Below are 27,569 nucleotides of genomic sequence, written 5' to 3'. Positions count from 1 at the left end.
ATTCTTTTTTATCCCCAATTGCTCCCGTAAAAATAATTGAATTTTTAATCATTATTTCAAATACATGGCGCTGACGTCATTCAGGTGGCGTTCTGGATCGGTACAGTGATTTAGGAACTTATGTAGCAAGAACGGATTTTAAAGCGGGAGAATTCGCGATCAACACCTGGAAGCTTATACTTAGTTGTTGTGATAAATTTTAGACATAAAATCCAATAAGAAAACCATATCGATGTTCGCCTATCTAAATTATGGTCATTAAATTTTGTTTGTCATGTAATGCAATAACGAAGACACATTTTTTCTAGAACTTTCAAATCATAACGTAAATAATGGAAGGCAATATCATGATATAAATTAATCATGATATTATAAATTAGTTCCCAGCTTTTTGGTTGAGATTTGAGAATGTCATGAGCATGTAGATAAGATTGTGTATCGTACAAAGATATAATTGGAAAATAAATAGATCCTTCCTCCGCAAGATAGTTTAATCGTTGACTATTAGTCATTACGCTATGCGAGGGTTCATTTTCATTGCGGTTATCGCCGCGGGTAAGTATTTTATTCCTTATTTTTAACAGTAAATTGTATAATATTTACTTCGACTTCGGTTCTTAAAGACGCAGTAGATTAACCAATTATTAAAATTCAGTTTTTTTTACAAAAATAAATATCTGTTATTACAAAACCGATAACGACACATCAGCTGAAGAACCTAAATCACCTTAAAAATAAACAAGCAATTCCACATCATACATTCGACGATAATGCAGTGTAGTAAATTAGTAATATCTAATCAAAACATACCATGAGAAATAATATTATTCAGGCTGCGTGAACAATTGTAACATTAAAACATTTTCAGCATACACTGCGTCTGCAGTGCCAATAGATCAAAATGAACCGGAGTACGTATATGAACGATTCATAAAATTCCCGGACGGAGATGGAATAATGCACGACGTAGACTTAGAAGCTGAACCAGATCATGAACTTCTAAATGAGATCTCCAGAAATCCTGCAAACAACCGTTACCTACTGTACACAAGGTAATTAAAGAGGAAAATATTTTGCTTTCCAAAGCTCGTTTTAATATTCATAAAGAATGATTTTGCTTAAGTTATATAAAATCTTTCAAAAATATTTAGATTAATATGCAGTATAAAAGTATATTCTGTAATAGTCACTTTTGGCATCTTAAACGTTAGAAACGCAAAAATCTGTCTTACTTAAGTTCTGATTTCAAAATTCAAACCAAATAATAGTATCATTTATAGAAATTATCCATTAGTTATTTATTTATTGTTGTCAAATATAAGTTCAATATTTGGCAATAAACAATATTGATCCTAAGGATGGTTGATGTCTCCAAATATTTCTTAGCCTCAAAGAACTTTACGTAAACAAATTTATCACCAAAATAGCTAAGAATGTATCAATAATCACTCTTTTCAATGATTGTTTATTTTTTCTTTTTAGGCGGAACCCTACTTCTCCGCAGACCCTTGTCATCAACAATGCCAACTCTATCAGGAATTCAAATTTCAACCGTAACGCCCCCACCGTCGTCATCGCTCACGGTTGGCTTAGCAATCAAAAAAGTAACCTCAACCCTGTGATCAGAGATGGTAAGCAGTTATTTGATATCAGTAAATATTTGACATTGTATAGGTTATTCGTATTTTGAAGTAAATTCGTATTTAAGGAGCAAAGGTTTAAAGTGTAAAACGTCATACAGCCATTTTTTTTATATTTGTCTGCTTTAGAAATGTCTGCAAATACGTATATTATATTTAAATATACGTATTTGCAGACATTTCTAAAGGTTTGGTTTAAAAATATCTAAGAACAGCACCAATCATATTCATCAAAAAAGCATAACCGTTTATTTAAGTAAATAATTATGCAATCCTCATGTGTTTTTTGAATGGATTCAAACCATACTTTCCCCTAACAAAAAATACTTTGTCCCTAGTTTATCTTCGTAAGCTCGAAACGAACGTCATTATTGTGGACTGGAGGCGCCTTGCCATGTCTGACTACGTCACAGCAGTGCGAGGAGTTCCTGCCGTCGGTCGAGGCTTGGGTCAATTTTTGGCCTTCGTCAACCAGATTACTGGCGCCCCATTCAACTCGATGCATCTTGTCGGGTTCAGCTTGGGCGCTCACTTGGTCGGTAACGCGGGACGTGAACTTGGCGGAAGAGTTGCTCGAGTTACAGGTAATGCAAAGTTTCTTCATGCTAATGACATTATCGACCAAAGAAGACCTGACCATGTTATGATTTATCGTTCCTTATCCTTCTAGATTTTAATCAACTACGTCAATGCTTAATTACGTTAATACATAGATAATTATTATTTATTAGTGAATAACCATTACTCTGTTATTCACTTCGTTAAAGAAATATTTAGATAAAAAACCAAACCAACACACATGACGCTTTTATCCTCGAAGAGGTAGGCAGAAATGCAACAGGGGCACCCACTTTTCGGCCGTCTGTTCCATCCCATAATGTAATATCGGGCACAAATTCCGACTGCTAAGATACTAAGAAGAGAATACCAATATCATTTTCCCCGACCTGGGATTTTAGTCCGAATCTCAGAGCGGTGTCGTAAAATATTTCCAATAAAACTACGCCACCGAGACACCCAGTATAAATTTCTTTTTTTTTGTTTTTACATTACCACTGATATTATTCATCAGATTAATAGATCTGAAGTTAAATATAAAGTTCTATATTAAACACCAAGCTATAAATTTTTTATGCTTATCATGTATAGGTCTGGACCCCGCCGGCCCTCTATGGAGTTACAACTCCAATCGTCTCAACCGCAACGATGGTGTGTATGTAGAAGCTATCCACACCGATGGTGGATACACTGTTGGTGGTCTCGGCATCGGCTCAGCTGTTGCCAACGCTGACTTCTTCCCCAATGGCGGCATTTCTCAGCCTGGCTGCCTTACTAACATCTGCAACCACAACCGCGCTTGGGAACTCTTCGCTGCCACCGTCACTTACAACCATTTGATCGGAAATCAATGCTCAAACAACCTTCAAATTACTTTGAATAACTGCCGTGGCCCACGGCTTCATATGGGTAACGATGATTTGAGAAAATTCGGGTGAGTAAACGTGATAGCTTGAACTTCTTGAAAACTTTGATGTGAATATTGGTTTGGAGTGTTTACAATGTTCTAATTTGCACCTGAATGCCTAGTTTTCTGTGGAATTACAATTTAGAAAAAATATATATCCTGTGCGCAGTTGGCTTTCTTTTTGGATGTGTTCAAATATGAATTGTTGAACTATGAACAAAATATAATAAACTCTGTCACTGATTATGAAAACGGCATATTTGTAGCTGGACTTTTTTTAAACAATAAATTGCCATAGAAACCATACGAAATTATGCCACATTAATATAAATCATCTCTAAAAAAAATATAGATCCGAGACTTTGGCGTTGTGCGATATAAGCCAAATTCACAAATATAATTTCGCACTCACAATACTAGTTATAGGAATCAGTATAAAGTTACACACACAAATAATAAGTCTATTCTTTTCAGAAACGGCCTCTATCGCCTCGACACTGGAAGAAGACATCCTTTCTAAACTGACTGACAACACTTAAATTGTGATTTATTTTTTACAATAAACAATATACTCATGTTACGTTATCTTTCATTTCTGCCTTGATTTGTTTTTATTACGATAAATGTATTCATAATCCATATTATTATGATAAAACTAAAATAGCTTGTTTCCTACCTATCTGCTGAGTGCGCCACCTGAAGTTATGCGTAACGACCACATGTTAACCACACAGAACGTAAATAACATAAGTCTTTATATATGTATGAGAATAAAAACATGACTCCATTGCATCTGATGGCAAATGGAGTAGAGTCCAAAAAGAGAATCGATACACTAATAATAACTCAGTTCATCACAAAACTAGATTCCAAAAGATCAACAAATCTTTTAAGGGTTACTGTATACACTTTTATAACAAAGTACTCACTGAGATCAAGTCCTTAAAATATATAGGCAAATTACAAGTAACGATTAAGCGAAAGTTGTGTAATAAAGCTCATTACAAAATCTCAGAATACATAGAGGATAAAAATGTTTGGAATTAAGTACTTTCGTATGATATTCTTTGGAATCATGTCATTCGATCACATATATATTTTGCATAATATAACTGTAACGGGCTTCAGTATGACATACTTACTCTCCAACTCTCTGTGCTTTCGGCGGCGTCATATGCCGGGTCGACAACTTCCTCGCAACATGGTTGAGGAGGCCGACGGCTGGCACATGTGTCATACTCGTGAACGGGTGCTGCTTGTGTAGACTGTTTTGCCCATTTCGCTTACTAACCCTAAAACTTAAGCATTATAATTGCAAACCAAAATTACATGTACGCGATAAAAGATATAATACATATTTTGCCAAAATGTAATAGATAAGCAGATACATTCTGAAATATAATATTAAACTGCTCAAAACAAATTATACTTTTTTTTTAAGCGGCACGGAAAAGTGATGCCGCTGTACCTGATGTTAAGTAGAATGGGGACATATAGGATGTCGACTGACGAGAGATTGGCCCTCGACGGTCGACACAATTAAGCCGACTTGTAGAAACAGTCACGGTACACAGTCTGTTCCGAAATGCGAAACATTTACGTCGGACATTTTGGCTGCTTTTAACATCTTGTGTACGTTGGTCGCTATCCGGACGGATATTAAATATATCCTACGACCAGCAATGCACACTATTTTAGTTTACGGTCTAGTGAGAATGCAAGCGTCGCCAAGATTGTTTTTATTTGAAGACCGCTCGTGTGCTGGTAAGCAATACAACCACCCATAAACAGTAGCACACCTGTAAGGTGGGCACACAACTTGATAAAGTTTGCAGTAACACGTTCAATGCCAATGGCCGCTTTCGACAGGCCCGTCTGGAAATCTTTAGGGGAGGCGTACGATCAGCAGTGGACTTTATGTGGCTGATGATGATGATGATGATAAACAATAGCAACACTATCCAGAACGCTAAATTAAAAGTACTGCGCAGCACTTGAATGCGCACTCCCCTGAATCTTAAGATGTAGCTTATTATGAATGGTTTTGTTCACTAATAGTAAGCTATATTACTCCTGAAAAATCCAATTGTTATCCCGAGAAAATAAAAATCAGAGAAACCAGAGAAAATACAAAATTTTATCCCGGAAAACCTTTTCCACGCAGTCGGAGCCATGAGCAAAAGCTTGTGTGTTATGATTATAATCAATCTAATATATTCTAAGGTACAGCCAACTTCTAATGAATACATTGTATTAATGCAATTCAATTACACTCAATAATATTTTATACATAAATATTATAAATAAACAAAATTTGTATATAGCAAAAAAAGTACACATCGCGAAGAGGTTTTGGATCAAACGTGCCTTACTAATATTTAATTTTTCACGGAGATAATATTATGAAATATGAAATGAAATTTGTACACATTGATCGATATCAAATCAAATTACCTGAACATTTCAAAGTTCAAATATCAATACAGCAGTTCAAAATACAAAAGTTCCTTCCCATCTGTCAATACATATGTCAGGTGGCAAAATTTACATCTAATCTATTCTAGATTACGCAAAATTAATGGATTTTTGATTTATCTACGTACCTTTTGATCCATAAGTATATTCTGGGTGTTCTTACAGAAGTAGATAATTTTGATGCGTAATATTTCATTATCATTGAATATTCAAAATATTCTATTAAGATATACTGACAACTCGATAAGAATAGTTATCGACAAAAAAATAGATAATGTTTATAATAAATAGAGGGTGAATCAAGTATCTGGACAGAAGACTTGCAACCTCTCAATCATCGACAATGAAGGCTGTACTCCTAGTCGTGCTTTCCTGCACTGGTATGTCTCTTTTTATATATTTCTCACTCAAAAAACGAATATTTGGAGTTCAAGAGTATCTTCGAATAAATAGTTATCTCAAAACTATGAAGGTATTGTTACTTCATATTGTGGATTATAGTGATTGAGTTTAAAATTAACTATAATATCGTAACAAGTATAAGCCCACAGACTTTGTAGTAAGACGACGATAAAGGGGTTACGTCGTGTATTCCAATTCCATAGGGGTAAATGAGACCTCCTAACCCTTGGCTTGTCTTAATCGACCAACTAGAATTGAAGTAAGAGCTAATAACTTCAGCTCCAGGGTGGCACTACTAAATCGCCGTAAAAACAAAAAAGACCCGCTCCGGGACGCGTCACTGTCTGCCTTGAATTTTAAGATTGAGATGTTTTATTTGTCAAGGGTATCATCTCAGTCAGTAGTTCTGTCACCGGTTCACCTGGATCCCATCCACATACCCAATATAATTATCGTCTACTCTGCAGTAGTCTTTGCACTTCGCAGGCGCTGTCTTAATATTTGGTTGTATTTCCCTCATAAGTAGAGAGTGATGTATAGAGGGTATAGTAAAATATAGGACAGTAAAATCCGTACGTACACAATAAAAAGTAAATATTATTTTAATTGACTATGAATGCATTATCCATCGCAGCATACCTCGCTAGCGCGGGGCCCATGTATAAGGATGAACTCGGCGAGTACCCACGTTACATCGACTTCCCCGACGGTGAGGGTAAACTACACCGAGTAGACTTGGAGGCAGAACCCGACTACGCTCTGCTTAATGAAGTAACTAGGAACCCAGCCAACAACCGATACATTCTGTTCACCAGGTCAGTAAGATATATTATTAATCATCATAATTAGTCAGTAAGATATAGAAGATGAGCACGAATAATCAGACTAATTTAAATCATACACTTAGTTAAAAAAATACTTTAGGTGTTGGTCGTAGCTTATCCCGCGTAAAAAGCCATTCCCGCTACAAAACCTCTAAATTACATATTATAACAATCCATCTGTACAACCTGATCAACATCTACTTAAAAAACTAAATTAAAAATTCAAATATTTCCCACTTGAGCAAATTACTGAATTAAAAAGTAGCCTACATGTTAGAAAACAAATACTAAAATCCGCTGCCAAAACTGCGGTCGTATCTTTCGGGCGAGAATCGGTCTGATATCACCAGCGTAAGTGTATATCATACCTCGCATCTTCTAACGCTATTTAATCATCTCTCGTAGATGTTAATTGCCAACGATGATGATATTTTAATCCAGGATATGGTCTATCTGTGAATTATCCAAAGCCTTGCACCGATTACTGCGTTTACTTCTAACAAACGTTCAAACATTGTTACAAACATTCGCAATATATAATATTAGTAAAAAGTAAGATAAAATTAGAACTAAGGATAATATAATTTTTTAGTCATTAGTCACTCAGGAAAATAAATATAATAAGACAATAATCAATTTAAATCTTACACTTAGATTATACAAAACGATAGTCACATACAATATACATACAGTTGTACACTATACTGCTGTAACAATGCATCAAGTTAATATTAAAAGTAATTATTTTAAGATGCATACAAAAAATATGTTTTATTGATATGATTATAGCTCATTATGACAATTTCTTCATTGGTAATATCAGTCAGTCTTACTGTTATTTTTGTCAATCTATGATGTTGGTATTGTGGGAAATATTACAGATTTTTTAAGTAAACAGTAAACAATTCATAAATTGACTGACTGTTAATAACGTTATTATTAGACAAGCTGATATGGTAAAATTGTTAAGCTTCCTTAGTTAAGTTTCTATAAGTCTAACAAAGATAGCTTGTGTAATTATAGGTCACCGCATGCTCGACGTTACTCTTCCTAGGAAATGCTATTGTTGGGAGTTTTCACTCCACTGCAACAGTAATTCGAGGTATTTCTTGGGATCGCAACGCATCTATACACTATATCTGCTCCAGATTACATCTCAGTGGCGTTTTATGAGAGTATTGTTTAAAAACAACAGCCAGTGTAACTACTGAACATAATAAACTAAACAGAAAAAAAAGACTTATCATGTCTCAGGATGGCGAGCGCAGTGGAATGCCAAACAAGACTTTGTAATTCAAGGTGTTGGGTGGTCTTTTTACTGCTTATGGGCGGTGTTATCGCTTACCATAAGGCGAACAGCAAGTTCGTCGCGTCATTTAAAGAAATAATAAAAAAGAAGAAAACGTGAAATATTTATATACATAAATATATAATTTCACAGACAAAATCGTCGCAGCGGCCAGACCTTGGTCATCAACGACCAAAATTCCATCACCAGATCCAACTTCAACGCAAGACGTCCAACCATGTTAGTCGTTCACGGATGGCTTAGCAACCAACACACCGACATTAACCCTACAATCAGAGATGGTATGTTGCTTTACTTACTGATTTTCTAACAATTTTAACCTGTCTCACCTATATTTTAAAAAGGTATTTCAGAAATTATATGCTACTGATTGCTGATACCGGATGCTAGGATTGTTTGTTTTAAATAGTTCTAAATAAAAGTCTACAGCATATATCTACCTTTTATGTAGAAGGCACTATAACCAAAATAGTGAGCCATAAATATAATTAAATCGGATACTTTTTTTAGCGGGACTCTTATCCCGGAAAAGTCCTTCACGCGGGCGAAGTGGCGAGCAAGAACTAATTATATTACATATATGCTTATATAACTATTGTGACGTTGGCCATTAGACATAAAGAAGATTATGTGATTGATAATAATTGATTGTAAAAAAGTAAACCCGCAGCTTCTTTCTGCCTTTCTTTCTTGGGTAGCTATTCCTTAGATAGCTAGTGAAAGTCTGCTAAATCAGTTGGGTTATGGCCTCTTTATCCGGTGAGGATCACGAGGCACCCTTGATATTATTTTATTAAAGTATAGCTGTATAATATTTTCTAGTCTTTCCTCCCAGCCTGAGCTAGCTTTTTGAATTTCACCTCTAGCACTAAATGTCTGTAAATGACCATACTTATAAAAGTAACTGTTACTAATTATAATTATTAATATTGTGTATCTTGACCTGCCATAGGTACAACTATGTTCGCCTATGTGACTGACATATTATTTTATCTTCTTTGTATTCTTTTTTCTAAATTATATTACTTCTCGTTTCATAATGGTTTCTAGTAATTCGGAGTATTCTAATAAGGTCCATAACAGTATTATGACACATTCCATGTTTACTTCAGCCGCGCTCAACCACGAAGATGTGAACGTGATCGTGGTGGATTGGAGACGCCTTGCTATGTCCGACTACGCGACTGCGGCGCGCGGCGTGCCTGCTGTCGGCCGCGGCGTGGGACAGTTCTTGATCTTCCTCAACCGCGTGACGGGCGCGCCTTTCAACACCATGCACCTCGTCGGCTTCTCCTTGGGCGCTCACTTGGTAGGCAACGCTGGCCGTGAAATCGGCGGAAGAGCTGCTCGTGTTACTGGTAGGTTGTGTGTAATATATAAAAAATAACTAGCCATTCAGATTAGGACAGTATTAATTTGTAAATTCAAATTGGGACAATTATTCGTATTTTTTTTTAATTGTGTAGAATTGTCTTTGGGTTTGTTTAAGGTATAGCTCATTCGATGTCCATTGTCATACATTGTTCAATTAATAATTTTAATGACTTATGAGATAATTATGACGCTATATTTTACAATAATAATTATCAGATGTTTTAAGCCCATAAGAATTTAAAAAGCTTTTAGTTACGTATTAAATTCAAACAGGCCTGGACCCCGCTGGCCCGCTATGGAACTTAAACGCCGCCCGCCTCAGGGGCTCCGACGGCGTCTACGTTGAAGCTATCCACACCGATGGTGGATACACTGTTGGTGGTCTCGGCATCGGCTCAGCTGTTGCCAACGCTGACTTCTTCCCCAATGGCGGCATTTCCCAACCTGGCTGCCTGACTAACCTCTGCAACCACAACCGCGCTTGGGAGTTCTTCGCTTCCACCATAACTCGCAACCACTTGGTTGGAAACCAATGCTCCAATACGCTTCAAATCACAACAAACTCTTGCCGTGGTGCTCGACTGAACATGGGCAATATGGATCTGAACAAGCGGGGGTAAGTTATTATTTATTTATTCAGTATATAAATGAAATAAGTAATTTATGACTTAGGGTAAGCGCCAAAATCGCCCGTAAACTAAAGTAACAGTTAAAATAGTACGGCTTGATATGACACTGTGTCGCCTTGAAATATATACAATACTAATTTTTGTTCCCTGTTTCGCCCGCGTGAAGGAGTTTTCCGGGATATTTTTTTTTCCGACTTACTTGATATGTATCGCTATATTATGACCAAATTACACAAAATCATTATAAATTGTATCCTACGTATTATTCTAATGTATAACTAATATTTCTGTAAAGTTTCATCCAAATCCTTTCAGCAGGTTTTTCGTAAAACAGGAAAAACATACATCCATTCTCACAAACTTTCGCATTTATAATATTAGTAGGTTTTAATACTAGCTCACTACGCTGCCATTAGTAAAATTAAATTAAAAAATAAAACAAATCATTAACATTTATAACTTAACTCACACTTCTCATAGCATTAATTACTTCGATTTTTAAATCTTTTGTGATATTAAAGAATGAAGTCATTGAAAGTTATTTAGTTCTCTTGTTTTATCCCATCTGTTAAAAATACGGGTAACGTGATTGCGGGAAAATATAAGCTTTAGAAAACAAATAACCATACACAATATTGAAAAAATTACATAAAAGCTGCGACCGTTTCAATCAAGTTAATAATACAATATTTGTTCACAGATCTGGCCTGTACAGATTGGACACCGGAAGGAGATATCCATTCTAAGTTTACAAAAGAGTTTTAAATCATGTTAAAGATAAAACATGGCTATTTTATGGCGTGATTAAAATTATAAATGTAAATAAATTCAAATATGTACACGGTGACTTAAAGTCACGGTGTATATATATATAAATAACAATATACATTTATTGCATATATCTTTGTTTTACTTATAGTATGATTTTAATGATCATAGCATTTGTAGGTTACAGATAATGATGACAATAGTGCAAAAAATATAATTATAATATAATATTATCATTTATTTTATAAAAAAAGTTGACTCAAAGCTGAATTTGAAAAAGCTATAGTGGTGATCATAGGGTCTCAACAATATATTGATTTTCGGATTACTTACTCAACATTTATTGACATAAAATAATTCTGGATGAGGATCAAAAGGTTATGTATAAAAATCCACAAATCCGCATAAAACAAAACATAACCTTAGCAGCATAGTTAGTTGAGCAACCTAGCTCTCGACGCAGCCGGCACGTGTAGTTATATAAAGAACAAATTATTTCACATATATTTCTTTTTGAATTTTTTGCGAAATCAGAGGTTCCTAAACTTTTTTTACTCACAGACCACTTTCAAAATTAGGTTGGTTCTGTTGGACCCCCTGCAGCAAAATTTCTACCATATTCCCCAGAATATGCAAGTTACTGGCGCTAAGCTTCTTATAATGTGATCTATCTACATTAATAGATGCAGTCAAGCCAACATTTTAGCTCTTTACTATCAAAACCAGATAAATTTCCTTGGACCCCCGCTTACGAGTTGTGAACTCCATTATATGGTCATGCCAACGTGGACTCCGGTCGAGTGTCCCGTAGACCACTTTACGAATCAACGTGTTACATCACCAAACACATCAACAAAATAGTAGATATTTCAAAATAAGTGCGGCCATAGTTTGTTATACAATTGCTAAACCATATTTCACTACTAAGTTTGGTTGCTGCTTCATCCGCGTGAAAAGCCTTGCCCGCTATAAAAGTCCCTTAAACACTAAGACGCCAGAGCCATCTTGTTACATACTCAGATTAAAAAAATCCATTATTTTCTACGGGAGCAAACAACTCTGACAAGAAACAGCATATGTTTTAATCCGGGATATGTTTTACCCGTGTGCCAAATTTCATCACTATCTGCTTGGATGGTTCTGAAATAACTTCTAACAAACATTGAGACGTTCAAACCGTTTCACAAAATTTCTCATTTATATTAGTAAAATAGACTATTAAGAGAGTAAGATTAAACAATACAATCACTCTCTAGAATCTCGTACTCTACAAACTATCGCAGACATACATATATTTATAACTCCAACCTTATATATAGATTTTGTACAGTAATGAAATATAAGGGACGTTTATCTCTATATAGTCAGATCAAAAAAGTATTTAGAACATGAAACCATATTTTGGTCTTGACGCGAGGTTAAAACTCCCTGGTTGCCTTTACACACAATTGTTCCCATCACTGTGTTTAATTCGACTGCCGTGTTATGTTATGGAAAAAGTCAAACCTTTTAAAAATTATTATTTTTAAATTTGGAGTACATTGCAGAATTTTAAGAAGTGATAGTGATTAGGTATTTAGTGAAAAACGTAATTCGTGTTGGAAAATAAGTTGTTTTGTAATTGAAATAAAACTAGTTTTCGGATTTTATTGCAGATTTGGTTTCTTATTTTAGACTCAGCGTTTCGAAAATTTCACAGTTCTCAAGGTCCCGTTTGAACGTTTAAAAGAGGCTCCTAACATTATGCAGTGAAATTTGATGTCATTAATTTGTGATCAATGTACATTACCCCCAACATAACAAAGTCCAATAATTACTGATAATACAGCCCAAAATACAATATGTCCCACCCGCATATCATTATCAATGACAGATGACATGATTTACATCTAATCTATTCTAGATTGAACAAGAAATTTAAGGATTTGTTGTTTTATCTAAATACCCTTAAATACAGAAATATGTCCAAGCTTTCCGTTCAAAACTAGTAGATTAATTTGCATCATAATTATCTGTGTAGCCAAAATATATTGTTAAGGATGTGATAACAATAATTATCGATTAAAGTGTAGATAAAATTTAAAATAAATAGAGGGTGAATCAGATGAGTGAACAGAAGTGTTGTGACCTCTCAATCATCGACAATGAAGGCTGTTTTCCTAGTAGTGCTTTCCTGCACTGGTATGTGATATTTTATTTTTACCTTTATGTGAATTTATATCCACAAGTGCTTTCATAATAACTTCGTCTGAATCTTAATGTCAGAGTGAAGAAAGTGCTATTAGATATTTTGTGTTTAGGAACCGCAGCTATATGTGTAGTATAAGTCATTGTAATTAAAATTATCTTTAATGGTAAATTTGAAGTAAACTGATAAGAAATGTATTAATATAATATTTTTTTATTATTAGCTAATTTGGTGTTTATTCATAACTGGCATTTTTTAAAGATGTATTTATCGTTTAAATTTATAATATATTTTTGTGTAGTAAACATTCATTTTAAATCTATTCTACCGCAACTCTTGGAAGGACTAAGAAGATGTAGAATTTCTGAAATATATCTTACTTTTTTATAAATAAGGAAACAAAGAAATCCATGTCCTAATTTGAATATAAATAGCAGGGTAACAGTTATGCGTAGATATATAAAAAAATAGTAATAAATAATAACGTATACTTATCGTAATATTTAGAAAAAAAAGTAGTAAACAACATAAAATCTATAATATCATGAAAAAGAAATATAAATAGATACAATTTTAAATTGATGATATTTATAAATAGAAAGTGTTTAATGTTTAATATTTTTTGCTTTTATCAATATATTACGCTTTTATCACCAAAACACTCTCTGATCCTTTGATGTATCAACTACATTTAAATAACATTTAAGTATTGTTATATCGACGTGTTTACTGAACATTAAAGTATCAAATTTTAATTAATTGCATGTTAAATATTAAATTACTTATGTTCGGATAATTCGTGGATTGGTACATTTAGGTAAAACTTTGTATATTATTAAGCTACAATTGTCGTATGGTATAGGTCCTGGTGGTGGTCCTCTGGTATGGTCCTAAATTATATAGAAGAAAATCAAATCATATTTTTATTGACTTAGAATGCATATTTATTCATTTTAGCATATCTCGCTAGCGCGGGGCCCATGTATAAAGATGAGCTCGGCGACTATCCACGTTACATCAACTTCCCCGACGGCGAGGGCAAGCTCCACCGAGTAGACTTGGAGGCAGAACCCGACTACGCTCTGCTTGATGAAGTCACTAGGAACCCAGCCAACAACCAATACATTTTGTTCACCAGGTCAGTTGTAATACTATACATTTACAACTTGTTCACAAAATATCAAATGACAAAATAAAAACAGCATAATATGGTAATTCAAGAAGTGTTCTCATGGCAGCAAAGGGCATGTCAAATTTTTCCATGAGCGATGGTTCTTTATTTCGAACAAATTCCTACCAACCTCAAACTTATTGTATAATATAGTAGCAAAAATTTGGAACTTAGTATCATTAAAAGAAAAATGTTACCCCCCCCCCCCCCCCCATTTATAAGAAAAATAAGAAATAAATGTCGTGGTGGAGTAACACATAAAAATAACTTCATTAATTCGTCGAAGGCTCTGGAATAGGTTTAGAATAAAAAATGTTTTTGTCAGTTATTGTCATTCTCGGAAATAAAGTGAAGATTAAAAAAATTATACATTAAAAAATAATTGGCCTTCATGGGTATTTTCAAAGACAAATAAACTAGATTTATGTCAACATTACTCTTTTGGGGGGTTCGTTTGAATGCAAGTAGGAACATATTTATTTCGAAAGCATTCATTTCAAGTGTAATATTTGAGTAAAATAAAATTACAAACATCTCAAAATCAGATGTCTTTAAAATTAAGTGATTTATTTTAATGACTCGTTTTTAAGTTCTATCCAAATATACATAAAACACATCGAGAATTTCTGTGGAATAAAAAAACCGCTTTTGGATATGTTCTCTCAGTCTAAACTCCATCTCCATTCTTTAAACGGTGCAGACGCGTATTCTCTTTATATTTATTATTCCCGTTTATATCAACAATAATTTCAGATTTTTACTTTAAGTATATGGTACAATTAAAATTAAACTAATTTTCGGATTCTATCGCGGTATTGGTGTTTTATTTTCTCCCGACGTTTCGAAGACTTTGCAGCCTTCATGGTCACGGGGGGGACTGAGGTGTTGTTCATCCGTAAAGTCAAAGTTACAATATCTACCTACATTTTACAATTACACAACTTTTTTAAAATTTTAGCTGTTGGTGGTCCGATCTACGCAGAATGAGCTCACAGTGTCTTGAAGTCTGGCAGCCGGTCTTTTGGGTTCCGATTTAATTAAATGTAGAACTGGATCCCAGGCTTGTGCAAGCTTCCAACCATGTTTCCTATTGAAATTAGGATGTTTTTTAATTTCAATAGCCTCGCGAATCAACCTAGGCAGGAATCGGTGTTCTTTGGCGAGGATTTGTGGCTTGTCTAGTCGCAGATGATAAGTCGTGACCATGAAGGCTGCAAAGTCTTCGAAACGTCGGGAGAAAATAAAACACCAATACCGCGATAGAATCCGAAAATTAGTTTAATTTTAATGTCTAACATTCGCGTAAACATAAGAAATCATTGTATGGTACAACCATATACTTAATGTAAAAATCTGAAATTGATCACATGATCAAAATTATGTCCTTGTGGTATAGTAGGAACCACACCAATATTTGTATTTGTCATTAAACAACACTTTGTACTGCTATGTTTCAGTTTCAAGTACATTATAACAAGTATACTTACCTGGGATTACGAGACACTAAACTTCCTATGTCTTAAGATAATGAACGCAGTGTAATCCCACGCAGTCTTTTGTAATTCAAAGTTCTGGTGGTGTTATAGCTATTTAGGGCAGTATTGCTTATTATAGTGAAACTGATTTTGACTACATGTTACAAAAAGCGGTTTCTTAATGCTAGGGATCTCTAGGGAGCTCTTAATATATGCTTACCTCTAGAAAAGCTTAAGAACGCTGGACCTAATTTTAAGAACATAGCAAATTACCTTATAAAGCACAGCATACATTATATATTATGTCAATATAGTGCAAACTGAGTGAATAAAATCGGTTAGTTTCCCAAATTATGTTTCTAAGAGTCAAACACAGTTTTAGCTTGTGGTATTACAGCCGACCTCCCGATGTCACTCTTTGTAGGAAATGCTATTTTTGTGAGTTTGTATTCCGCCGCAAGAGTAATTCGAGGTATTTCTTAGGATGACATCGCATCTTTACACCGTTTCTGCTCCAGATTACACCTTATTGGCGTTTCATGAAAGCATTTTTTGAAAACGTGTAATATTTAACTTCACAGACAAAATCGTCGCAGCGGCCAGACCTTGGTCATCAACAACCAGAATTCCATCACCAGATCCAACTTCAACGCTAGACGTCCAACCATTGTGGTCGCTCACGGATGGCTTAGCAACCAACATACCGACATTAACCCTACCATCAGAGATGGTACGTGTCTTGCCGTTTACAGATTTTCTTACATGTTTCTGTTACGCGGCTCGCTTATATTATGAAAAAAAATGTAGAATGTAAAGAAATATAATAATAAAATGATTTATATTGGATTCTAGTAATTAAAAGTATTCTAATAAGGTTCAAAACAGTATTATGACAGATTCTATGTTTATTTCCAGCCGCGCTCAACGCCGAAGACGTGAACGTGATCGTGGTGGATTGGAGACGCCTTGCTATGTCCGACTACGCGACTGCGGCGCGCGGCGTGCCTGCTGTCGGCCGCGGCGTGGGACAGTTCTTGATCTTCCTCAACCGCGTAACTGGCGCGGCGTTCAACACCATGCACCTCGTCGGCTTCTCCTTGGGCGCTCACTTGGTTGGTAACGCCGGACGTGAACTTGGCGGAAGAGCCGCTCGTGTCACTGGTAAGATCTGTATCTATTAAAGGAAATATACACGCTCAGAAATTTTAAAAAAATCAAAAATTTTTAAAGTGAAAATCGTAAAATGGAATGGGGTTTTATTCAGAGGATTTTAATTGGGGAACTATAACTTTAACAGTAACTAAGATGTCATAATTATCACGAAGTTTAGAATAAACTTAATGAAATTGTTAAAATTTATGGGAATAACGTTTCTAGCGATATATTGTAGAAAGCATCTTGTCCTAAGTTTTATTCCACAAGAAACTAAATAGTTTAGTGGTATTTAAATATATTATAATTTCCAGTTTTATAGTATTTCTATTTCGCGTAAACAGTAACCCCCTTATTCATAGACGTTTTTTATCTAACGACCGAGTAAGGCTGTGATAACAAGTCTGTTTCTCAGTGCTGACGGCATGGCAGTCTTCGTAGTGCCTAGACGTAGGACCGTTGTGATTGGCTAATATTGAAATACAACAATAATAACTAATCACAACGGCCCTATGTCTATTTCTCAGTGCCGTTGGGCACTGAGAAACAAGCTTGTTATCACAGCTTTACTCCGCCCTTAGATAAAAAACGTTTATGAATAAGGGGGTAAGTCATCATTTTTATCACCACTGCACCTTTAAGATATTGTTAACTCGTAATAAATTCCAACAGGTTTGGATCCCGCTGGCCCTCTGTGGAACATGAACTCCGGCCGCCTCAGGGGCTCCGACGGCGTCTACGTTGAAGCTATCCACACAGACGGTGGAGTTGGTGGTCTTGGCATTGGATCTGCTGTAGCTAACGCTGATTTCTTCCCCAATGGCGGCAATTCCCAACCCGGATGTGCCCTGAGCCTTTGCAATCACAACCGCGCTTGGGAGCTCTTCGCTTCCACCCTTACCCGCAATCACTTGGTTGGAAACCAGTGCTCCAACACGCTGCAAATTACAACAAACTCTTGCCGTGGTTCTCGCCTGAATATGGGTAATAACATCCTGAATAAGCGAGGGTAAGTTGATATATATTTAATAAATATATTTAAAACTTTGGCAAACAATTTTAGATATAATTACGAGCAAAATCACTAAATTGTTATACCTATTAGAAATACTATTGAACGTTACTTCACTCTCCAATCGCCTAAAATGGGGATAAATGTTCTGATAAAATAATATACGCGTAGGATTAAAAAAAAGACTTCAATAATTTATATAATTTGCTTAATAAGCATACTCTAACTAATGTTATAATTTTTTTATTATATTATCTACATTACTTGGCTCAGTTTTTAAATCAAGTTTATTTTTTACAGATCTGGCCTGTTCAGATTGGACACAGGAAGGAGATACCCGTTCTAAGCACATGAAAATGTTTTGTGAATGTTATGAAAAATAAAACATGGCTATGTATTACGACGTATTATATTATTGTTTAAAATTATGAATGCAAATGTATATTTTAAATATGAACAAAAATATAAACTTTTTCATTTTACATTTATTTTTTCAATACTTTGAAAGGGTAATCAAGCATTTATTAAGCAAAAGCAAGCATTGAGCACATTACCTATTGTCGTTTGTGTAATTTTGTAAAACGAGGCACAAGTAGCCTAAAGTTCTACCTGATTGAAAAACTGACCTATCAACGCATGCGCAATAGTTTTTTAGAGACACAAGAAGCATTGTAGTTGATTGAGTCCTTTAGCTATCGACGCATGCGCAAGCCATCCATAGTTCCATACTTATAATATTATAGATGCAAAAATTACTTTGTCTGCCTGTCTGTTACTCTTAAGGTTGAACCACTAATTTAATAAAATTTCATATGGAGATACTTTGAAACCCTGAGAAGGACATAGGTTAAATTGTCATTAGCATGTTTGTGCCTAAGCGAATATTTGCAAATCACTTCGCAAAGAGTAGGCATTATATAGGTTTGATAATATTTTACTTTATCGTTTAGCATCATTCTTCCTTCATACCCTTTAAACTGTTGGAATCGACAGAGGAGTCCTATATTCAACAAAGGACTTCTAAAGGCTTAATCTGATGATGATGATAGTATATTTGTCGGTAAATAATAATGTTGATTATATAATATTATAGAATAACAACATTATTATGTAGTACATTAAAATTCCAATCATAACTACAAATATATTCTTAACCCATTATATGCGTAGGCAACAATGGCAGGTCAGAAGCGATCGTTTTCAATCAATTAATTGTTAAACTAGCTAAAAGATCATTTTTATAATCCACTAACTTTAAATTTACATTAAGTATACGTTTCTAGCGCCTGCGCAATGGATCTCGCACTCTTCGCCAAACTGATATCTATTTGAAATAATATTGGGATAAGTGGCGAAGTTATCGCTATATCTGATACAATTTAAGTTTTATTTAAAATGAAAAAATAAGACAATACTACAGACGAAATTCCGCTAGACCAATGAATAACCCTCTCTAATTTTTTTTTAAAATGAACCTACTGCGCGTAATGGTAAGCGAGCTGGGATCCAAATATAGTGTTGAATGACGAGAGCTGATTATCCCTCATCAGTTGATACAACTAGTATCGCTATCCGGTAGGATACAAAATATATATATCACATCCAGCATTTTATTAAGTATTTAATAATATTATTATAAATGGAAAAGTTCGTAAAGATGTTTAAATGTTTACATTTTATATTTATTAGAAATATCTGATTAATATAAACAAAATATTAGACACTAGAAGTAACTAGAAGCTAGATCATGGAAAGGAATAAGAGGCTACTCATTATTTCTGAAAATTAAACGATGGGATTTTTATTCCAGTGAAAGTTTTTCGCAAACACAGGTGCAAATAACGCCTGGTTTATTCATAATTATTACTTGTGTTATCTTTTATTTTTAAACATTCTATCAAGTTCATCTAAACACGATAAGGAAAGATAAAAAATATTGTTTTAGATAAATGTGTAATAAAAGTGTCGAAAATTTTAAAAAGTGGAGTTGTTCCGATCCCTGGTGGACTGTGCACGATGCAGAGTACATTAATAATCTTACTTGCTTGCACAGGTATGTAATTTGTTCAAATATGGCGTTAAGAGAAAAAAAATAATATTACCTCTGACAGTAATTATATTGTATATGTATGTAATGAATCTCCTTAACCACAATTATATACAATATTTAGTCCTGTGAACTTGCATATTGCACGATGACATACTAATTTCATAATCTTGAGTTTCATACGTGCACGGAAAAGTGACCCTACTGCACCTGATGGTAAGTAGAGTTGGGTTCCAATAGGAAGTCGACTGACGAGAGATGATTACCCCTCGGCAGTCGACACAATTATGCCGGCCTGTTGGTACCGGCTATACACAGGCTGATCCCGGACGCCATACACTTACGTAGGCCGCTATGACCTGGTTTTAATTTGTGTATCAATAGTCGCTATCCGGGCGCATACAAAATCTATCATCTCACCAGCAAAAAATTTGGTTATCAATGTCAAGTCCTATAATGCCTAGTCCTTATCAGACCTCTTATATTTATAAATTATAAACCTTAAAATATACATATTTCCGTTTCTTTGCTTTTGACTACTCTACTGTGGTCGATATTTCTTTTGAATCCCTCTAAGATTATCTAGTGGTTGAAAATCGACAGTCGAATATAATATATTTACTATATTGTACATTAATTAAACTTTAATCATGCCAAATGTCAAACTTCTCCGTGGGCGCAATGTTATTAAAAAAGTTGATAATATTGTCTCTTTATGTATATTTATAAACACCAACTTATGTCTAATTAGGTTTTATTTTCTTTTGCCCCAGCGTATCTCGCTAATGCGGGACCTGCTCCTCTGCAGGAATTCATTGGTCAGTATTCGCGGTACATTCAGGTATATGATGAAGATGGCAATGCACACCAAGTAGACCTGGAGGCTGTACCTGATCATTCACTACTCAGTGAGGTCGCGAGAAATCCGGCGAACAATCAATACAATCTCTTCACCAGGTAAACAGGACATAACGACCTTTTAAATCACCTAACGAACCTCAAGTGCGCTATAGTTGGGAATAGAACGGTCTGCGCAACACGAATGTCCGAGGGTTCAAAACCTAAGCCACACACCTCTAACTTTTCGAAGTTGCATGGGTATTGTTTATCAATTTATCTTTCATTTTAACGTTGACGAAAAATATCGTAAGGAGTCTTACATACTTAAGAATTACTAGGGTATGTGAAATCTGCCAACTCAGACTACGCCAGCGTAAGGCCTAAATCCTCTCAGTAGTAGGGGAGACCTGTTTTCAGCAGTAAGCAGTATTTAAAACAGGTGTTATTATTTATTATTCAACGAACTTTATCCTCACAAATTTAAAATTATTTCAAAAATTAGAAAAGTAATTTAATATTGAAAAACTTACATGTGTCTCTTACTGACCCATTGTGTTCGCAATATACGTAATTTCTAATACTTACCTTCAGGCGCAACCCTACCGAGGCTCAAACTTTGGTGATGAACAAACCCGAAACGATCACGGAATCAAACTTCAACCCTGAATTGCCCACTAAAGTGATAGTTCACGGATGGCTCCGCAATCAAAACCTCAATATAAACCCCACTATCAGGGAAGGTACGAAATATTCTTTGATTTATCATCATCAATCCGGCTCGCAATTGCAGCGTATATTCGTTGATTTATCCAAATTCTGCATTATTTAACTTAAGCCATAGCATAAATTTATAATTCTAGCAAATCTATCATCTCTTGCATTTTTCGTTTTATAATCATCAGCCACTATGCTACTGAACATGGTCGTTGTTCTCCAGGTTTTTAGAACGATCTATTGCTTTGGTTTTTGGCTAACTTACTACCATTTATTGTAACCATATTATATTTAATGTAATAAATAAGGGTAAAATTGTTTGTATCTAGCTTTCCTGGAAAAAAGCGACGTCAACGTCATTGTAATGGAATGGCGACTCCTAGCTTTATCTGACTACTCAACTGCCACCCTTGGAGTGCCCGCGGTAGGCCGTGCTCTGGGACAGTTCCTGATATTCCTTAACGACGTTACTGAAGCTCCTTTTGATTCTATGCATCTGATTGGATTCAGCTTGGGCGCTCACCTGGTGGGCAACGCTGGTCGTGAAATCGAAGGAAAAATTGCTCGAATTACGGGTAAATAATATGATTGCTTATAAGCTCAGCAAACTTTAATTATATAGAAATAATTCTCTGTTATAACAAAGAATTCCCAAATGAAGTTAAACATTTCATCTTGCAATCTAATTCTTTTACATCTGTATATATTTCCTATATACATTTCATTTCAAAAATATATTGTGAAAGATATCAAATAAATAATATAGCCTTTTGATAATGATGATACGTGTAACAGCTCTGGACCCCGCTGGACCCTTATGGAACGTCAACCCCGCTCGCCTTAGCTCCGATGACGCCGTCTACGTCGAGGCCATTCACACTGACGGCGGCATCGATGGACTTGGAATTGGTTTCGCCATCGCTGACGCCGACTTCTTCCCGAACGGCGGCATGTCCCAACCAGGTTGTCTCTTGAACATCTGCAACCACAATCGTGCATGGGAACTATTTGCTGCGACCATCACATACAATCATTTGATCGGAACGAGATGCAATAACGTCTTGCAAATACAGCTGAATACTTGCCGAGGACCACGACTTCATATGGGCAATGATAACCTGAAGAAGACTGGGTGAGTTATTTTTCTGAAATATTCAATATTTTCTTTACTATTTCACATGATATATGTTTCTGAATTTAAGTGCCGACATAGTGAAGTACAAATATAAAAAAAGCAATGAGTGATGTTACTATCCTTGACGGTCGCCAAAAGGATGCCGATCTGAATAGATATCGATGGATGACGAAACGCGACTCGCCGAAATGAATCTATATTCAAAGTTTTCTCCCTTATTTGTGTATAATGTTCTTTTATTTACACAACACTGAGATAAATCAAATCTACTTGTTTCAGTTCTGGCATGTACCGCTTGGACACAAGATGGAGATATCCTTTCTAAATGATCTTAAAGAATTTTATAAATGACGTAAACGAAAATGGCTATATGAGCCATCATGCAGAAAATAAAACATCTTAGCTCTGATAATGTCATATTTTTTTTATTTACTCGTTACAGATCTTAACAGGACTAAAGTTGTATGTTAAATTAACGATAAAAAATATGGAAGAAGTAATACCTCATGATAAAAAAACTTCTTACGATGGAAATACGTCTCTATTTGCTTCTTTAATCAGGCTATAATTAGTGCAATGTTCTAAAGAATTTTCTTTACATATCATTATAATCAATTATAATAATGTACTAATTATCTACTCTAATTAATCGAAACTATTAAAATTTGGGTCATGCTTCGAGCTACATTTGGCTGCAAATACGACAAATGCAACGTAATGCTGAACAGGTTCTTTACATCCAAAAAATATTATTGACTAAAAACCATAATTGTATCTAGTATCTTGTAAAGATATTAGTTTAGCACATGTAGTATAATATTTTGCAATGCTTGGTGTTTCGAAGTACCTATCGTTGCTACTATGATTTGCTCCTTTTTTAGTTATAGTCTAATATCTGTAGGTATAAAAATAAATTTAATATAGGCATTACTTTTAAAGAGCTAAGTATATTGTTCAGATTGCAAGTTCAAAATATAACATTGGTGTATATAAACAATACTGAGGATAGGAACATTTCAATTTACCTTATGACGAAAATTCCAAAATTGTTAGAATATTTTGAATTTCCCGAACAAAAATATAGAAAAGCTTTAGCCTAGAATCTTCAATTATCTCACCAGAAAATTGGTACCATTATCTAATCTTACGTTTCTATGAGTGCTTAAAACATACGATTTCTCAGTGAATGACTTTAACAAATAAATAATCTATCACAAATAAAGGAAACAAACATAACATACCACCAAAGGACTGTTCAAACAAAACCGGAGATATCAAAATACTCGAAGAAGATAATATTGATAATTATCCTTTGTTTTTACGTAAAGAACATTCTGCAGAAATCGCGGAACCAATAAGTTTACAAGTGGATTATTTCATAATATTATCAGTTATCAGTACGTGTGTTCATTAATCAATGTATAATATCAAATGATTTTCAGCTAATTACATTATTATTGTGTTTCACGGATAACAACGGTGGGATGTTCGCCAATAATTAACTTACGCAGTGGATTAAAGCCCAAAATTAAAATGTAACGTAGGAAAATAATTTTAAATTTATTTCGATTCTGGTCAAAAGTTATCCATATGCAAATTATTTTGGAACATATGATATGAATTATTTTCAACGTTCCGATTGATTAGTTTGAAGGCATACAGCACTTTCAGATTACGTTTATAGTGTCTATACAGAAAAATTCAAAAAAAAATATATATTTTAAGTTATTAATAAAATATTACTTTTGGAGTCGGTTAAAAAATATTAAATACGCTGCCGAGTACTTACTTATTACTTAATAACTTAAGAGAAAAAATTACCAAGGAAAGGGAGTATAAGCGAGGTTGAAATATTGTTTATGTATGCATTAACCGCAACTTTAACTAGTTGTCAATTCACGTGACTAGTGTGAGATAATGCTACCACTCTCGAACAACACAATATACATCTCAATTCTCAAAGAACCAGGCCTTAAGACACATATTGGGTTTGTTTTATGGCTGCCCGATTAGGAACGAAGCCTCGTTATTGAGACTGCAGAGGTAATCTTAGAAGGTAGAATTCCTAAGCTAATATTCACATGCAATTTATTTAAAATAGCACGATTTCTTATGTTTACGCGAATGTTAGACATTGATGATTGATGGTCACGGGAGACCATGAAGGCTGCAAAGTCTTTGAAACGTCGGGAGAAAATAATAATATAAAAAACCGCGATAAAATCCGTAAAATAATTTTATTTCAAAATATCACGATTTAAGAGTTATTGAAATTGAAGCATAAGGAAAGACGATGAAAAATAGCCCCATTATTACCATCAAAAGTAGGTCAGATATTATAATAATAATATGATTTTTGTAAACGATAATATGATGGAACAAACTCACCAACCCTCAGACTGATTTGATTGTTGAATATAAAAATGTAATTTTATTTTATTGTCAGCGATTCTCAAATTGTTTCAAATCACAGTGAATTGCGCGTAAAGTTGAATTCCCCTCGTAAAAGACTATCTAAGTAAAATTCCGCCCAGCTTCCAATATCTAAAGTCATTGAAAATTTGTTGAGATAAATCGCTTGAGCGTTTAGAGAAGAAAGTGGCCATTATTTTAGTGCAAATGGTCCAATTGACAACCGCTAACACTTCTAGCTCGCTACGTGTCCCACCTGCTGCGTTATGTGGAAAGCCGCGACTAAAATATGTACTTAACATGCTTATAAAATACCATTTATTGCCCGTGACTACGTCCGCATAACAACCGCAGCCAGGGATTTGAACAATGAGCAGCCCCAGATCTAGAGGGGGGCAAGCCAAGGCCCAGGGCCCCAGGCGGCGAATTCATAGGGCGGCAAATTCAAACTTAGCAGACGAATACACAACTAGCTCATCATTAATAAAACTTTGACTTCTAAGACCTCCAGTACATTACTACTTCTACATACTACATAAAAATTTAGGTGGGCGGGAGCGTTATTTTTCAGATTGTCCCCTCTCGAAAAAATTTGAGATCCGGAGCTGACAATGACAATTTAAAATATTTTCTGTTTTAGGTAACACTCTTGAAAAGGCTATTTCCAATTTTAGACTTTCAATTCATAATAATTATATCTTAGTTTCGAAATATGTTTCTAAAAGTACATATTGGCTGAATCTCATAATCCATCAAGATGTACAAGTCACAACTAATATAAAAAAAAAAATATATTTATTTGGCATCACCTAAATATATACAATTACAGGTTTTCGCGTCTCCTTTTACGTGTAGCAATACTTGTATTAAGAGACACTGTTGTTCCATATCTATTGAAAAATATTAATTCAAGTTTAATTATAAATACGATAAAAGGACCTGTCCCTTTCGAACAGATGTCCACATTATCGTGAGAACATTCTAGAAAGCAACGTCTTTTTTTGCATTGACGTCCGCAGGCGTAGATCATCTAGTGATTTCATATCGCTAATTACTAATTGATTTCTGTTTATTGCTTTAATTCCACTGCAATAATTCACAATACAAGTTACTATAACTTATATTGCGATGATACAAAAAAGGTATGTCATATGTATCCAAAAATAATACAGGTTAGAATATATTCTACTATTATAAAAATAATTCGATAAAGAGTTAACTAAATTCCATAAATTCCAGAAAAGAGCTATAAATAAATATACACCTCATACCAATAAAAGATAAGTACAATGATAGGACAATTAACGAAGTTTCAGATGGATCTTCATGGATATAACGATATTACACTATCTTATCCGCAGGGAATGGAGAGAAAATAAAATTTCTCTTGAGCCACGAATCGTAAGAGCCATTGAACCCGCTGCAGTCGCGTCAGCTCGTCTAGATATCACTTTTTTGTAACATAAGTAGCTCTGGACTATGAAAAATTTAAGAGCACGTTAAAATTGAATTGACGCTCTCAAGAACTTGTCTTTTAAAGGAATAATGTTATGAAATTTATCATATAATTATTTACGATTATGTGTATCTATAATTAAACGGCTGATAGCAAGCAATTCGGATATCTGGTTGTTATGGAAATTGTTTGCAATTACGTCCGTTAAAATATTTTATTCTTTTCATTATATAACTTCATTTAAATTATCAGATAGTTATTTTTTATATAAGCAGCAAGTAAACGTAGCAGTGGATTATATGAAGATATATGACGAACTCCAATAATACACACACAGCTAAAGGAATTATAATTATGTTACTGATCTTTAACGAGAAGGGTTTGGGAAGGTAGAAAGGATATATCGAACATCCGATTTGTGACTATTATGTCCGATATTTGAGTAATTACATAGAGCACTATGACAGCTGTCACTCCACGTGACGTTTCTAAAGCAGTTATTTCACGAGCTAAATAAATATAAAAAACTGTATAGCATTTTGATATAAACAGTCTTACTTAAAGGCTTGTTTTAGCGTTAAGAGGTGGTTAAGAATTGCTTAAATAGCTGTCAAAAACATCACATGTTTCCTAGTTTATACCTTATTAAGAGACAAGATGGCTTGTTTTGACTTACAGCTGATCGAGTAAATTGGTGTTGCAACTGAGCATAGCTTTGCGAATTTTATACATGTAAGTCTGATATTGTTTGTCAATGGCTTAAGAGACCTCGATTTATGTATCATCTATTTGTTTGAACTTGTTACAATAGAGAAACCCATTTAAGTTGGCAGCATTACCATCACAATCCTAGAAAAACAAGTTACACATTTATCACAAATGCGAAAGTAAATAATAAAAACAGACGGTTCGATATATCAAAACGATCTGTTGTCTTTCAGTTTCGTGTCCCCAATCATGAGTTCCACGATACCAGCTAAAACAAGAAATGAAAAAAGTTGTGCTTTTAATCAAAAGACTCTTGTGACCGCTAGTTTCCAGACGTATTTTGTTGTTCGAATAAACTTATATTTCCAACATA

At 34.6% G+C, this 27,569-nt stretch overlaps 3 protein-coding genes across 3 annotated transcripts; all 3 read left to right on the top strand.

Moving 5' to 3' along the window:
• The first annotated feature begins 395 nt into the window (after window positions 1-395).
• Window positions 396-10,960, top strand: LOC115446877. The gene is made up of 11 exons (XM_037436566.1): window positions 396-555; window positions 869-1,052; window positions 1,483-1,631; window positions 1,979-2,224; window positions 2,790-3,132; window positions 4,234-4,346; window positions 6,617-6,797; window positions 8,248-8,396; window positions 9,228-9,473; window positions 9,763-10,105; window positions 10,819-10,960. The coding sequence occupies exons 1-11, from the start codon at window positions 519-521 to the stop codon at window positions 10,862-10,864; spliced, it is 2,037 nt and encodes a 678-aa protein (XP_037292463.1). The 5' UTR covers window positions 396-518; the 3' UTR covers window positions 10,865-10,960.
• Window positions 10,961-12,916: 1,956 nt separating this feature from the next.
• Window positions 12,917-18,366, top strand: LOC115446870 (pancreatic lipase-related protein 2-like). The gene is made up of 6 exons (XM_030173682.2): window positions 12,917-13,067; window positions 14,032-14,212; window positions 16,302-16,450; window positions 16,636-16,881; window positions 17,545-17,881; window positions 18,185-18,366. Exons 1-6 carry the CDS (start codon window positions 13,031-13,033, stop codon window positions 18,228-18,230), a joined length of 996 nt encoding a protein of 331 aa, XP_030029542.2. The 5' UTR covers window positions 12,917-13,030; the 3' UTR covers window positions 18,231-18,366.
• Window positions 18,367-19,849: 1,483 nt separating this feature from the next.
• On the top strand, window positions 19,850-23,032 carry LOC115446726 (pancreatic lipase-related protein 2). Its single transcript, XM_037436596.1, has 6 exons — window positions 19,850-19,937; window positions 20,705-20,888; window positions 21,363-21,511; window positions 21,815-22,060; window positions 22,281-22,617; window positions 22,900-23,032. Exons 1-6 carry the CDS (start codon window positions 19,901-19,903, stop codon window positions 22,943-22,945), a joined length of 999 nt encoding a protein of 332 aa, XP_037292493.1. The 5' UTR covers window positions 19,850-19,900; the 3' UTR covers window positions 22,946-23,032.
• Window positions 23,033-27,569: the final 4,537 nt, after the last annotated feature.

This window comes from Manduca sexta, chromosome 8 (assembly GCF_014839805.1).
Source record: "Manduca sexta isolate Smith_Timp_Sample1 chromosome 8, JHU_Msex_v1.0, whole genome shotgun sequence".
Classification (NCBI taxonomy): Eukaryota; Metazoa; Arthropoda; class Insecta; order Lepidoptera; family Sphingidae; genus Manduca; species Manduca sexta.
Note: the sequence above shows the minus strand (reverse complement) of the source record. Positions and strands in the feature narration are given on the sequence as shown.

Bases quoted from the DNA above. Each gene is read 5' to 3' on its own strand.
- LOC115446877 (XM_037436566.1), top strand. From the start codon at position 519: ATGCGAGGGTTCATTTTCATTGCGGTTATCGCCGCGG. The intron at 1,632-1,978 runs GTAAGCAGTTAT...CTTTGTCCCTAG, and splicing joins CAACCCTGTGATCAGAGATG to TTTATCTTCGTAAGCTCGAA. The intron at 6,798-8,247 runs GTCAGTAAGATA...ATAATTTCACAG, and splicing joins CGATACATTCTGTTCACCAG to ACAAAATCGTCGCAGCGGCC.
- LOC115446870 (XM_030173682.2), top strand. From the start codon at position 13,031: ATGAAGGCTGTTTTCCTAGTAGTGCTTTCCTGCACTG. The intron at 13,068-14,031 runs GTATGTGATATT...TATTCATTTTAG, and splicing joins AGTAGTGCTTTCCTGCACTG to CATATCTCGCTAGCGCGGGG. The intron at 17,882-18,184 runs GTAAGTTGATAT...TATTTTTTACAG, and splicing joins AACATCCTGAATAAGCGAGG to ATCTGGCCTGTTCAGATTGG.
- LOC115446726 (XM_037436596.1), top strand. From the start codon at position 19,901: ATGCAGAGTACATTAATAATCTTACTTGCTTGCACAG. The intron at 20,889-21,362 runs GTAAACAGGACA...ACTTACCTTCAG, and splicing joins CAATACAATCTCTTCACCAG to GCGCAACCCTACCGAGGCTC. The intron at 21,512-21,814 runs GTACGAAATATT...GTTTGTATCTAG, and splicing joins AAACCCCACTATCAGGGAAG to CTTTCCTGGAAAAAAGCGAC.